This window comes from Tachypleus tridentatus, chromosome 10 (genome assembly GCF_004210375.1).
Source record: "Tachypleus tridentatus isolate NWPU-2018 chromosome 10, ASM421037v1, whole genome shotgun sequence".
NCBI classification, from domain to species: Eukaryota; Metazoa; Arthropoda; class Merostomata; order Xiphosura; family Limulidae; genus Tachypleus; species Tachypleus tridentatus.
Window position 1 is genome coordinate 39,811,634 of NC_134834.1, and position 14,783 is coordinate 39,826,416.

At 30.9% G+C, this 14,783-nt stretch overlaps 1 protein-coding gene across 8 annotated transcripts in view; it reads right to left on the minus strand.

The window, feature by feature from the left end:
- Sec15 (exocyst complex component Sec15) overlaps positions 1-14,783 on the minus strand; it is a 115,071-nt gene that overhangs the window by 13,312 nt on the left and 86,976 nt on the right. For all 8 annotated transcript variants that reach the window (XR_013015672.1, XR_013015671.1, XM_076460942.1 and 5 more), the window contains exons 16-17: positions 8,018-8,124; positions 5,951-6,092 (exon numbers count right to left, since the gene is read on the minus strand). Coding sequence is in view for 6 of the 8 variants with exons in the window: in XM_076460942.1 (XP_076317057.1) it covers positions 5,951-6,092; positions 8,018-8,124 (249 nt within the window). In the remaining 2 variants the exon portion in view is untranslated. The remainder of the gene's footprint in view (positions 1-5,950; positions 6,093-8,017; positions 8,125-14,783) is intronic.

Genomic DNA, 14,783 nt, shown 5'->3' on the forward strand with positions numbered 1-14,783 from the left:
TCACTGACTCTTTAATCTTTTGGGATCTTCTAGAAATTTTTCCCTCCGTCCAGGATGTTTTTTTGGTCTCCAAATTAACAAGTTAGGACTGAGAGATGCCTTGGGTCTCTTTTACAACTGGATAATATATCCATATCGAGGCTTACAATATAAAATTGGATATAAGGTGCCTTGTTAATTTGGAGGCCAAGAAAACATACTGGAGAGAAAGAAAAATTTCTAGATGATCCCAATTTTCATGAAAATATAAGTGATTTTCAACAAAATAAGATATTAAGTAGGGCAACAGTGAAAGTTATGTTTCCTATACTGAAAATGTATTTCATATAACTAGTCTCATTTAGTGCTGCCCTTTATGTGAAAAAAAGAAAGAAAAACATGCCACAAGCCTTTTTCCTCCCTTCCTTTGGAAATGACTCATTTTAATGTCTCTCGTGCAAATTATCATGGATAATCCTCCACAAAAGAAAGTGCTATACACTCATTATATGTGTGACTTCCTCTATTCAGTTCTATCTAATTACTGTTTTGAGTTTTGGTAGAGAATTGAAGCACTCATTCTGAGTGGAGAGGAAGCACATTTTATGTATAGAAAAACTAACTTCTAATATGGTACATTAGCTGTGCTTATATAATCAGATAGAATCACACACTGAATTGGTGCAAGGGAAGAAAAGAAGCACCCTTTGAAAGAGTACAAAGGACACACCTTGAGTCTAAAGAATTAGATATGAAGATATGATGTGGGAGACTACACTACTTCTAAACCAGCCATACTCTTCACCAATTTGGGAAATGTGTTGTATATTCTGGTAGACAAAAACTGAGAAGTAAATACAATTAGTATTGGAGAAAAATGGAAGTGTCCCCAGACACAAAGTGGCTAGGGCATGATGGACTGTACTTGACAAGTCCACTACATCCAGAATCTATGCTGCTGGAAACTGACACAGATAGAGAGGGTGGGTGTAGAATGAGGATCATACCATCTTCACCTAAAATTAATGAGACCAGAAGGGATATCAAACCCCTGAATCCTGAAGAGAGCGTATGTTAAGAATAAAAAATGGTATATCAACCTGATGTCCTGGATTGAAAAAATGTGTATGAGAGAGAAATTGACCAGAACCAACCCAAGACAAATAACATCCTAAGAATAAGCTACACAAAAGACAGTTGAAGGGAAACAACCAGAACAATCCCAAGTTCCTTCACCATACTGTATCAAGATGATTGTAGGATGCAGGCACCTACTGTTTGTAGGCCCTACCAGCTATATAAGTTAAACCAAAAATTAACTTACAAGGAAAGTTTTTAGGCACCTACTGTTTGTAGGCCCTACCAGCCATGTAAGTTAATCCAAAAATTAACTTTCAAGGACAATTTTCATGGACCTATAGTTTTCATAGGCCCTAGGCACTGTGCCTAATAAATAATTCAGCCCTGCCTCCACAATACAGATAAAGTATGATTGAAGGAGAAAGTCAAACATCCATACTGTGCAAAAACTTATGTTTTTTGCTTTTACTCTAAATCCAAAATGCAGCCAATGGGAACTGACTTTCACATGGGAGCAGGATGATGGAACCCAACCAAACGAGTGAAACGCAATTTGAGGTCTCACTCCTTTGGTCTATATATATGATGTCATATACACAAGACGAAAACCACTTCCCTACTCTGCACTAAATTGTACTTTTGTAGATGTTTTATGCCATTAAACAATTCAGGACAACGTCCCATATTCCACTACCACAGTGGCTTGGAATTGAAAATTGATAAGGACACCCAACTCCACTAGAAGGAAAGGGAGTATGATACGTGGTGGAAAGTTTGGAAATATGTCAACACCTCAGATAGTGAAATAAGTGACCATAAAACTATTTCTTAAAGTAGACCAAGCTGGTTTATTCAATATAAGGCATGGCAGGATAGGCAGCTATCACATTCTGTTTTACTCCTGTAGTCCATGATTGGTACAGTCTGGGATGGGTGTATTTGTGAAGCAATTTTGTTGCAAAGTTAATCCTCAAGCAACCTTGTTGAATACCCCATCTCAATAGTGTGCACTGAATGACCATGGAATATATTTAGGTGTGTATACATGGCAGAAAAGTTTGGATTTTAAGGTTAAAGAATACTTGATCAGGCAACACTTGCCATGGAGTGTGATCCAAACAGAGAATTACAATGAGACTGGAAATAAGGCCTCTGAAAATGTAGAAAAAGAAGAAATACAACTTATCTAGGCTTGTTGTCACATGGAAGTCTAAAGAATAGTCACAGGTGGAAGACAATATCCTGAAGAGGAAGTAGAAAGCCTATGCAAATAATGAGAGAGAGACATATTACATGTAGTCCATATGCCCAAGAATTTCCTCCAACAGACGATGAAGATGAGATGCCAGAGAAAAGGTAAGATGCCTAATTTGATGAGAAGACACCTGGAGCAATATATGGGAGGATAAAGAAACATAGGAATAAACCAATCAAATCAAAAGTTGAACCCATATGGTGGAAGGAGAAAAATCACAAACAGAAGATGGTTTCCAAGGGATAAATAGTTGGAAATGGAAATCATGAATGGAAGCTTTGCAGGCAATATAACAATGAAGAGCACATACAGGACACAGAAGGCCAGGAAATGGAAGGAAGGGAAATTGGAGTAACCATATCTAGCAGCCAAGATTTTATGGAGGAAAGAATAACCTGGATAAATAAAATATGTTAAATGATAAAGAGTATATGAAACATTAATGGCAAATAAATCAGACTGCCAACATCCATAAGCTAATAGGAGAAAGAACACCCAACAAGGGGAGAAACAATTCCATTATAAAACAAAAAAAAAGGAGACTGAGGAATTGTTGAAAAACTATGACAGATAGCCAGTCTTCAGTTTTAATGATGACAACAAACAGCTGGAATAGAAACTGGGAGAGAGATGATTTCCAGGTTCAATGTTCTGTTGGACAAAAGGTCTTGAACTACCTCCAACAGAAGCTGGCTGTTAATGGGATCCTGAGGAAGAAGGAAAGAAATGGATATCTGTGATAAAAAGAGGAAGGTAAAGGAAGCATAGGACATGTCCAAATAATCCACCAATCTATGGTGAAATATTGCCAAAGGGGAAGAAAGTCACACAACTCAGCTCCCATCCAGTTATCAACTGGTACTGTTGACATTATGATGATCCACACTGAAGAAAACACCTGGAAAGAGGAACAGGTAAAAGCTGGAAAGCACTAGTATGGGAAACAGGAATAGGGGCTTGTCTTGATTCCAACTGTGGCAAATGAGCTACCAAAAACAAAAGGGTAGAGTGTTGATGCAGGCATTCCTAGCATGAAATTCCAAAGTATCTGGAATACGTTTGAAAATATACTAAGAAACAGAGCTACACATGATTCCCTACGTGGGCAGCAAATAAATCTGACAGAAGGCTGCATTTTGACCCAGTAGGTTTCAACAACAGAAAAATTATGTATGCAAGGCGTGAGTAGAGACTGAAAAATAAGTCATCTTAGAAGTAACAAAGGAGAGGCTGTCCCTCAAAAACCTCAGGAATTGGGCACAGAGTATCTGAAAGTAAATGTATGGTAGATAAATACCACAAAAGTAAGGATAAGACAGAGGCATCGGTTAAAAGCACTGGAAATCAGGGAGTACTCCCAAATTGGCAAAATAGATTCTAACACATGTGAGTCTAAAAATGGATAGCCTACTTGATGGTTCGTCAAACAAAATATCCACAGCACATAGGAAGCAAGACATGCTGGAACTCTCAACCAATTGTGAAATAAAATGTTTTGTATGAACCCTTATATCCAAAGAAAGTGGGAAAACTAAAGGTAAAGAAGAACTAGGAACTATCATACAACAAAAAGGATGAGGATTGTAGGAAATCATAAAAAGGGATAAAACATCACATACCTGAGAAATAATACCTAAATACACAATATTATACCTAGCTGACTCTGCAGGAGGTGTATAGGAAAAACATGAGAAAATCCTGTGGTGGAAAAAGATTATAAAAATCTTTCTCGGAATGAACAGGTTCAGATTGTTCATGAGGTGAATAACTTCAAGAGGAAGTGGCTGACTCACAGAACGATCAGTCTCTCATTGAATAATTGCAGATAATTCCATTAACAGGGTTGCTTGCACCTCCAGCCAGTGAAAAAGAGCTTGTAGTTAGTGTAAGACCTGAAATGTACACACTAATATCAAAATTCATGGTAAATAACAATATGTCAAACAAATTGACATAAAAAAATTTATGTCAATAAATAAAAATACAGATTAGAAAGTAAACTGAAAACAAAAGTAGCAGCTGTATAACCAGAAATGATTAAGAACCAGCTTTGGAAATTAAACTTCTAAAGTTACAAGGATGAAACACACAAGAGCAAGATTTGAAATGTATAAATACATGTACTGCCAAACAAGAAGTAATAATCTGGTAGAATTGAATAAAGGGAATTACACACTTAAGAAAGTGTATGGCACTCTCACTGGTGGAGGTTTGTCCCATGATGATTTACATGATACACACACTGGAGTGAGTCTTGTGGCATGGATAAGAAATGTTTTTCATACAGATGGCAGCACTGAACAAGAATACCTAATCATGAGAGTGAAGGTAACATACCATATTGAAATACTTCTTTGATGCATAATTTACTTTTCCATAATTACTGAATAACTGCATTTTCAGGATCTTATTTTATCAATGATGAGGATATTTAAGTTATCAATTTAATATAATAAACATTACTATAACTATATAAATCCACAATCCAGGATGGCTCTGCAGTAAAAGTAAATTTTGTCAAGGAAAAAACTATAAATTACATTACTGTTGTTCTGAACTCCAATTTGAATGTACCTTTACTCATCATGCCTACTAGACCATATGAGTATCTTTCCATTAAATTTTCTAGAATTGTCATGTTTGGTTTAAATGGAATTATGTTATATAAATTTCAACTATTATGACCATTAAATATTAAATTATTATTTAAAAATGAAATTATAATTGTCTAATTTATTTTTACTGGTGTCACAAGGATTTAAAATAGACTTGGTAATTTATGGAAAACAAAATGTATATTATCTATATGTAGCCACAGTTTCCTATAAAATCTTGAAGCAGAACAATGTAACTGGAAAGCTTCCAAATTTCCAGAGTAAAGACATTTCACACTAAGAAATACCCCTTTAAAAGTGATAAGAGTGAAAAATTAACAAAATTTTTAATTCTGTTTGCATTCTACCACACAGTTTCTCCCAAAGAATATTGATCCACCCAAACACTGGTAGACAATTGCAAGTTTACACTGATGAAATGAAATGGCAGTTCACAGTGATAAGGTGTGAAAGCAGTGTCTTAAACAAATCATTCTATACTTGAAAAATACCGATATGTCAGAACGTCAATCATAATTATGGATATAGGATCTGAAATTGTTAGAATAATGTCAGCTTAAAATAATTTTGTATTTAATTTTGAAAATAGATGTAACCTTTTCATATAAATCCTTTGTTTTATATGAATTTGGGAACTCCCCATATATTATAGAATGATATATCCACACTGACTACAGTTTCATTCAGACAAAAGTTGGCAGGTGCTGATATAATCTTGTTTTATACATCTACTTTAACTGGCTTTCTTTGATAAAACCTAAATTTAAGTTGGTAATATCAGATATAGAAAAATACTAGTCAACAGAACATCACATTTTAGCACATTTTTATAAAACTATAAATGCAATGTGTTAAACAGAAATACTATTTCTAACATAACTGTTTCCTGTAAATGACATATACTTTATACACAGTCTTTTGCAAATTCTTCCTTTCCTACAAATTATGCAATGATTGTGGATCTTATGAATCTTTTATCTGGGAAATCTAGAATGTGAACAACACACTATTAAAACCTTACATTCACACTGAATAAGATCAAGATTAAACTGCTGCAGTGCACCCATGGACACATGTTTCACATCCTCGTCCATAAGGAATTCCACAAGGGATGATGCAATGTATTTACAAGATGACATACATGCTGTTTGAGCCACTTTGTCCTGTAAAAACAAAATACAAAAATTAATGAAGTTTTTTTCATGCAAAACATGGGCTTGGCATTTCTAAAATTAGCCAGCTCAATGAAGTCTTACTGTACCTTGTAAGCAAGTTTACTAGTCATTAATGATATCTACCCACTTTCTGTTTTGAGTACAACATACCTCTTCAAGCAGAAAAAGAACTCAACCTCCACTACAAAATAAATCTTTCTACATAAATAAATTAACTATATAAAGTTGGTGCAGATATACCAAAGAACACATGCCTTGTAGTAATTGCTATTGATTTTGATATCGACGGATAAAAGACATATTGTAACTGAGCAGAAAAACATGACATCGAGAGAAGAAAAACGCGTTGTAACTGAGCAGAAAAACATGACATCAACAGAAGAAAAACGCGTTGTAACTGAGGAGAAAAACATGACATCCACAGAAGAAAAACGCGTTGTAACTGAGGAGAAAAACATGACATCCACAGAAGAAAAACGCGTTGTAACTGAGGAGAAAAACATGACATCCACAGAAGAAAAACGCGTTGTAACTGAGGAGAAAAACATGACATTGACAGAAGAAAAACGAGTTGTAACTGAGGAGAAAAACATGACATCGACAGAAGAAAAACGCGTTGTAACTGAGGAGAAAAACATAACATCGACAGAAGAAAAACACGTTGTAACTGAGGAGAAAACATGACATTGAGAAATAAAAAACACATTACTAAGAAGAAAAACATGATATTGAGAAATAAAAACACATAACTAAGAAGAAAAACGTGATATTGAGAAATAAAAGACACATAACTGAGGAGAAAAACATGATATTGAGAAATAAAAAACACATAACTGAGGAGAAAAACATGATATTGAGAAATAAAAAACACATAACTAGGAAGAAAAACATGATATTGAGAAATAAAAACACACAACTAAGAAAAACATTATACTGAGAAATAAAAACACACAACTAAGAAGAAAAACATGATATTGAGAAATAAAAAACACACAACTAAGAAGAAAAACATGATATTGAGAAATAAAAAACACACAACTAGGAAGAAAAACATGATATTTAGAAATAAAAAACACACAACTAAGAAGAAAAACATGATATTGAGAAATACAAAACATAACTAAGGAAAAAACATGATATTGAGAAATAAAAAACACAACTAAGAAGAAAAACATGATATTGAGAAATGAAAAACACATAACTGAGGAGAAAAACATGATATTGAGAAATAAAAAACACATAACTATGAAGAAAAACATGATATTGAGAAATAAAAAACACATAACTATGAAGAAAAACATGATATTGAGAAATAAAAACACATAACTAAGAAGAAAAACATGATATTGAGAAATGAAAAACACATAACTGAGGAGAAAAACATGATATTGAGAAATGAAAAACACATAACTGAGGAGAAAAACATGATATTGAGAAATAAAAAACATAACTGAGGAGAAAAACATGATATTGAGAAATAAGACACATAACTGAGAAGAAAAACATGATATTGAGAAATAAAAAACACATAACTGAGAAGAAACACATGATATTGAGAAATAAAAAACACGCAACTAAGAAAAACATGATATTGAGAAATAAAAAACACATAACTGAGAAGAAACACATGATATTGAGAAATAAAAAACACGTAACTAAGAAAAACATGATATTGAGAAATAAAAAACACACAACTAAGAAGAAAAACATGATATTGAGAAATAAAAAACACACAACTATGAAGAAAAACATGATATTGAGAAATAAAAAACACACATCTAAGAAGAAAAACATGATACTGAAAAATAAACACATAACTGAGGAGAAAAACAATGTATATATTTTGCTTGATCATCTTTTAAATATTTAACTTAAAATATCTTTGTAAAACACAGATATAAAAAAAGACTCACCGGAAGGTTGGTGAAGGCTTGAAAAGTACTTTGTAGGAAGGCTATTAAATCTGTCAGGTAGCTACTGGCATGTCCTTCAGGTTCTCCAAGAAGCCAGTCATAATTGGCTGTTAAACAATAACACAAAATAATAAATCAAGCTCTAATGCAAACAGGAGAGAAAATTTTCATAATAGCTGATAAACAGTTAAAACCCACTAATGCAAAAACTATTAAAATAAAAGAGATTTAAAATTCTTTAAATAATTTTTTCAAAAAAGTGATTACTGCTGCTGTACTTGTAGTATCCAACTCATTAAAGTGTTCTGGAAAGTAAACTTTAATTTGTTATCAACCTATACACTGTTACAAGTGATCCAGAATGAATAATACAACAATAAAAACTTTTACAATTATACTTATCATAGCACATTACTATTAGGCATATTATATTTCTAAATAGTACCTTTGGAATTGGACTTAACAAATAATGTGATTGAAAGAGTATTAATACAAACTCTTCTAATTCTTGAAACTTTCTAAAGAACTATATAAAGAATGTACTTTTTACAAATATAATAGGCTTGATACTAATGTTTTTCTTACGACAAGTATAATTGTAATCATTCTCAAATGGCTTGTAACAAGCATACACACCGTCATAAAAATGTTAATTTTTTTTTGTTACCCTAATCCTTTCATTAACGATTGGATGGAATCCACCCAACTTGTAACCACAAAAGTATCCACAATAGTAATTATACTATGATTTTTAATAATGTATGTACATACAAAATTTTTGTAGATTATTGGTAAACATTATAATAATTTTGAATAATAAATATCAAATTTTTGAATAAAATATTAAGATTTTTTTAATTAAACATTTTCTTGTAAATTTTTTTAGCATGTTGACTATTCAACAGAGTAATTTCATTTTAAGATTAAAAATATTTTTCATGGATCAAAAAATTTTCAAATTTCACTTGTGAAACTATATCACTTCTACATAATTATGAAATGTTTTTTAAGAAAAAAACTTTACACTTTATCAGCTATTTTCAATCTCAAATCAGAATCTCCATAAATGTTCCACAGATTTGACCAATCTTTGAATCACAATAAGAAATTAAGAAATCTATAAATTATGTTTTTTTGTTTCTAGAATAGCTACAAATTATAAGCCAAAAACATAAATGTTTTGTCAAAACAGCTTACATGTCATAACATGATATATATTTATATAGTTATTATTTTTATTATATTAACCTTTCAGCCTTTGCTGGCTAATATCATAGAAATTGCTATAATGAGATGCAAGTGCACTCATGTTCCTCTACCCAAAAATATAAAACCAACTTTTACAAAATGATCTGTTTTGGCTGTGTTTCAGTGGACTAGTATTTTATAAAACACTGCCACATTTCAGTTATAATACATTATATATACACATACATTATTACTATTTACAAATAAGAATTTTTAAACTTATTTTTCTAAAATATAGGACACTAAATAAAAAAGTAAAGCAAACAATTACTTCTTCTAGTTATGATCTTTGTATTCATTTGCTGCTTTTTGTAGGTTGCTAAGCCTTAAGAAATTTCACACGTGGAGGATATGAAATGAATTTTTTTTTCTAGTTTTATATATACATTTGAATAACCAAAAAATCAAAAATTGTTATATTGATACCATAGAATTCCATTATAATCTATCAAGTTTATTAACTAAGCTGTATTTGGTTATAAAAAGAAATTAAATTTTGAAAAGATTAAAGACTCAACTTACTATTATGAAGGTTTGTCTCAAAAGAAAGAAATGACACCACTAAATTTGAAAAGAGCTGTGAAAACCATGATGGACATTCTAAGCTTTCAATTGGTTATTCACATGTCATATATAGAAGTGTGTATAAGGAACTGTATCCAAATATGGAAAGAGTTGAGAAAGATACATTGCATTTGATTCACTAAATACAGTGATAGCTCAGCAAAAAGAAAATGCAAAAGGTGTTTTTATATTTTTTCTTGTCAATATCATTAGTTTAAGTTCATAATTTTAACTCTGACATTACAAACTTCTAATTTAAACCAGTGGTGCATTCAGCATACCATGAAACACACAAAAATCTATGTATGGGTGTGTTTTTAATACTTATTTCTGAATTTAAAAATTAAATAATGTATAATATGAAAAGTTAAATTATAATCTACAATTTTTATCAAACTTAATGACATAAATTCATAAAGTAACAGTTCAATAAAATTTTGAAAGTGTGTCAACAAATGTGATAACATGGCCTTTGACCCATGATCAGTTTGGAAAGGGTTAAATGAAGATTTCATTTTCATAATTCACATACACAGAGCAAATAAAATTTCAATCATGTTCTCATTACATATATAAAACTCCACCCTTAGTACTACTGCATTATTATTCAAGCACCTCCTTAGAATATTTTTCATTATGACAAATATTTTTGGATATAAATAAAAAGACAATGCACATCCATAATGTGAAGATACACATCTACTATAAATACAACTTGTACAAATATTGTATTTCTAATCTAAATAAATTGTTAGAAAAAATAAAAGTGAACTCTATAAAATTGTACGAGTTATTTTATTTGTTACAAGATTTAGTTTACACCTTTATCAAGAAAATATATTTTAGGTTGTAACTATCAGTTAAACTAAGAACTATTACATTTCAAGGTTTACACTATACAAATAACATAAACATAAAGACATTTCATACCAAGATTTCTCCAGCTATATGGATAATACTGTATATATCAGAAATTAACTGACCAAGCAACCGGGCAAAGTTGTTAAAATGTCCAGTCTCATAATTAAAATTATAAAAAACTAGATTTGACTTAAAGATACTCTTATTACATCGGCTTTCATTTCCTATACACACCGCAAAAAAAAAAAAAAAAGACTTGTTAACTTATCACATATGAAAGTATTAACTAAAAATGTAATATACCAGCTAGAATACTCAGAATGTAAGATCATTTAAGCCAAAGGAACTGGAATAACCTTCCTTTAATGTATAAATAAGCATATTTAGGATATAATGAAACCAGAAGTTGAAAAAGTGTTATGGGTGAGCACTGTATTTTGAATCATGGTATACCAGATTGCTAAATAACATTTAAAATGTCACAAGATCTGATAATGATCAGAAAATTAGGGAATCACTATTTGAAGGAAGCTATAACACACAGCCCTCTCATAAATGTAAACAAAGTTATTGTGGATAATAATTTAAACATTACTTATTCAACTTGTCTAATCCTATTCAATATTTCCAATTTAGGTTTCTTTTACTACGTAAGATACCGCTTTGTGCAATAACATTTATAGAAAAATATAATGAGCAAATACAATGGATTCACCTTCTCTTTAATTTTACTAAATTTATTATGGATAAATTAAGTCATACTCATTCAATTTACTCACTTTAACTGTATACGGTTTTATCTTACTATGAAAGATATTATTTATTTATACAACATCAATGCTTATATTATACTGTTTACATATGTACCACATTCCTTATTATAATAGGAATGACCACTTGTAAAATGTACTCTTGTGCATAGTTCAATTTTTAGAACAAAATGGTTTTAATTTCAGTGACATATTTCATTACAAAAAATGTACACTCTTGATGAAGGCATAAACCCAGAACACTGAGTAAATAATACACAAAAATTCTATAGAGTTCATGGTCATTTTATGTATTTTTTAAACTGTGTGTACTATAATCCAGTTGGCAATATATAATTCATAAATTTTAAATAAACTGTTCCACTGTCCTTAGAACCAAGTAAAAAGTTTGTTTGACATAAAGTACATGCAACTGCTATAGAACAAATTGGTTTGCAAAAAAGTCAATCATACTACTTCTTATAACAAGCTTAAATAGTTTAAAATGCTATTTTTACCACACATGAAAATGGACATAAGATCAAACCATAACTAAAACATTTAAAAACTAAGCTTTTGTCCTAACGTGTGGTTTATATCCATTTCGATTAGTTAAAAAAACAAAACTTTTTGACATTTAGTGGTAATAACTGTAGCACAGTGCTTCTTTCACACTTTCTGTTGATAATTTGTGTAAAGTTATTATAAAAATATGTTACAATGTAGCTTTGCAATAATATCCAACATTGTTATACTATACACCGTATTCATAAGCTAAACCTTTTCCAAGATCTATTGCAGAACTTATTCTTCATCCATATCTTAGGATACAAAGACAGTTTTATATCCAGTTTTAATTGTCTTCCAATTATGGTTACTAACCTTGATGATATTAATTTTAATTTTGAAGGTTCCCCCTCCAATAATCTTTAAATTTATTAATATACATTGTTTTAGGTGATTTTATTTGACAATAAATTCATTCTTTTAATGTTTTAAAGTATGTTGAATCAAAGTTTTAATCTATGACTTGACAGCTCTGCTTTTGTTGGGCTTTCATAGATATTATGATTATAGGTTTTCCTGCTAACAGTTATTACTTCCTACAGTTTAGAATATTACCCTACACATTTGATTTCAACATATCTCAGAAATATTACAAAATCTTATGACACCATAACCAATGAACAGATTCTTACACAAGCAAAACAAGTTTACAATATCTTCAAAGATATAAGGAATTACTCTAATGAAAACAAACCATTTGCTTTCTTTTCATGAAGCAGTTTTGTTATTTTATGTCCACATAATTTTTTAAGACTTCTCTCTCGCTCCATTTCTTAACAAAAATTTAAATAACTTTTTCAAATTTCCATCTTATGAGATCATTGGTATAGATTCTTAGTATGTTCTCAATTAATTATTTTTGCTACACTTTAAGTTAGTTATTTCTGATACTCATCCACTTAAAAGCTATTTTCAGCACACTTTCAGTTTTCTATTCTTAGTATTATCTTATTTTATATAGTTATTTTTATTACACTTTCAATTATAGTTATTTGTTTCTATGCTCTCACTGCATTAAGAAATGAATTTTGGATATTTCATCTCAAAGTTAAATTTGAATAGATTTTTAATAGCCTATTTTGTTTATGATAGAATAGTTTTTTTTCCAAAATATTTCTAGTTATTTTTACATTTAAAGTAATAAAACATGAAATATTTCAAGAAGATTTGAAATAAAATCATATATTTACTTAAATTGATTTTGTTATTCTCAAACTGGCAATGTTTTGCATTTAAATTAAAACGTCAAACATGTATGAAAAATAATGTTGAAAAGTATATTATGTGATGTTGAAGAGAAATTTTGTGATGTAATACACAAAATACAAATATATAAATGATATATTTAAAATACAGTTGCTGAGAAGGTTCTTGGTCTGATAATATGAAAAAACATTTGTCTAACACAAATAAAGGAGCATCAGGTCAAGGCTGAGAAGGACTATGGTTGCACATTTGTTGTGGTTGGAGATAAGAACCCTTATTCCCGTTTCTCATCAAAGAAATATGGTAGTGTGTTCAAACACAAATTCTACACGTGATTCCAAAGTCTCAGTTACATCACCAAAAAACATACTGCAATCATGTATAATAATAATACTCCATATTGGAAGTTAACCCTCTTATGGTAGCAACTAAGGTTAGTGATCACTTTTCAGTTAAGTTCATATATTAGTTGAAATATAAAATTTAGATCTTAATTTATAAAAATCAGGAAGTCATGCATCAAGAGCATATGTTGAGCTCTTAATTGGTGGAAGATTGTTATGTGATAACTTGCATGCAAGATGAACTGGAATTAACCAATTCCAGATGGATAAGAGTTTCAAGGCTTGAGGTACAAACTCCAAATGTGTTTCCAAATTCTCAGATAAATCACCAAAAACATATTGCAAAGAAAAGGGGAGTCATTCATAAACCTCTAAGATAAGGGGACATTAAAAGAACCTGAAGCAAGGTTTTTTGACCCAGGAGATCACAACAAGAGAGAAATCATATGTGTAAAGTGAGAGCTAAGATGACAAATGAGTTAACATAGATGTAAATAGTGAGAGGCTTTCCCTCAGAAAGCTCTTAGGATCTCTTTGAATTGCCTCTGAAAGGAAACTGTTAGTACATAAATACCACTGAAGATATGTAAGGTGAGAAAACTAGACATAAGAAAAATACACAGGAAATTCAGGGACCATCCCCACATGGGTAAAACTGATCTTAATTGCTTAGAGTAAACAAATAGTCAGCCTGATGCAAGCTGATCTGTAGCCCATGGATGCTGGCACACTCAACCAGTTGCAAAGCAAATTGCTCAGTACAGATTGTAATACCAAATACTGAGATGAATATGTATTACGTAACAAAGAGGACAGGGATTATGAAAAAAAAATTGAGAAAATAAACAAAACATCACATACCTGAGAAATCATGTTTAAAAATTCCATATTAGGCATGACTCTGCAGGTGGGACATAACAATACACAACAAAATCGGTGGTAGAAAAAGTCGATCAAAATTCTTGTCAGCCTGAACACGTTTGTCATTTTAGAAGGAGAAGGCTAACCTATATAATGATCAATCTCATGGTATGTAATCGGAGATAAGTCCAACGACAGATCTCCCTCACCTGTAACCTGGTATACAATGCTAGTATGAGTTGAAATATATATATATAGAGATATATACAGTGTGTGATGTGTGTAAAAATTCAAGGAAAAGAAATGAAGAAATAAAAGTCACAAATCTGAACCATATGAAGAGCACCAAAACAAAATAAATATATT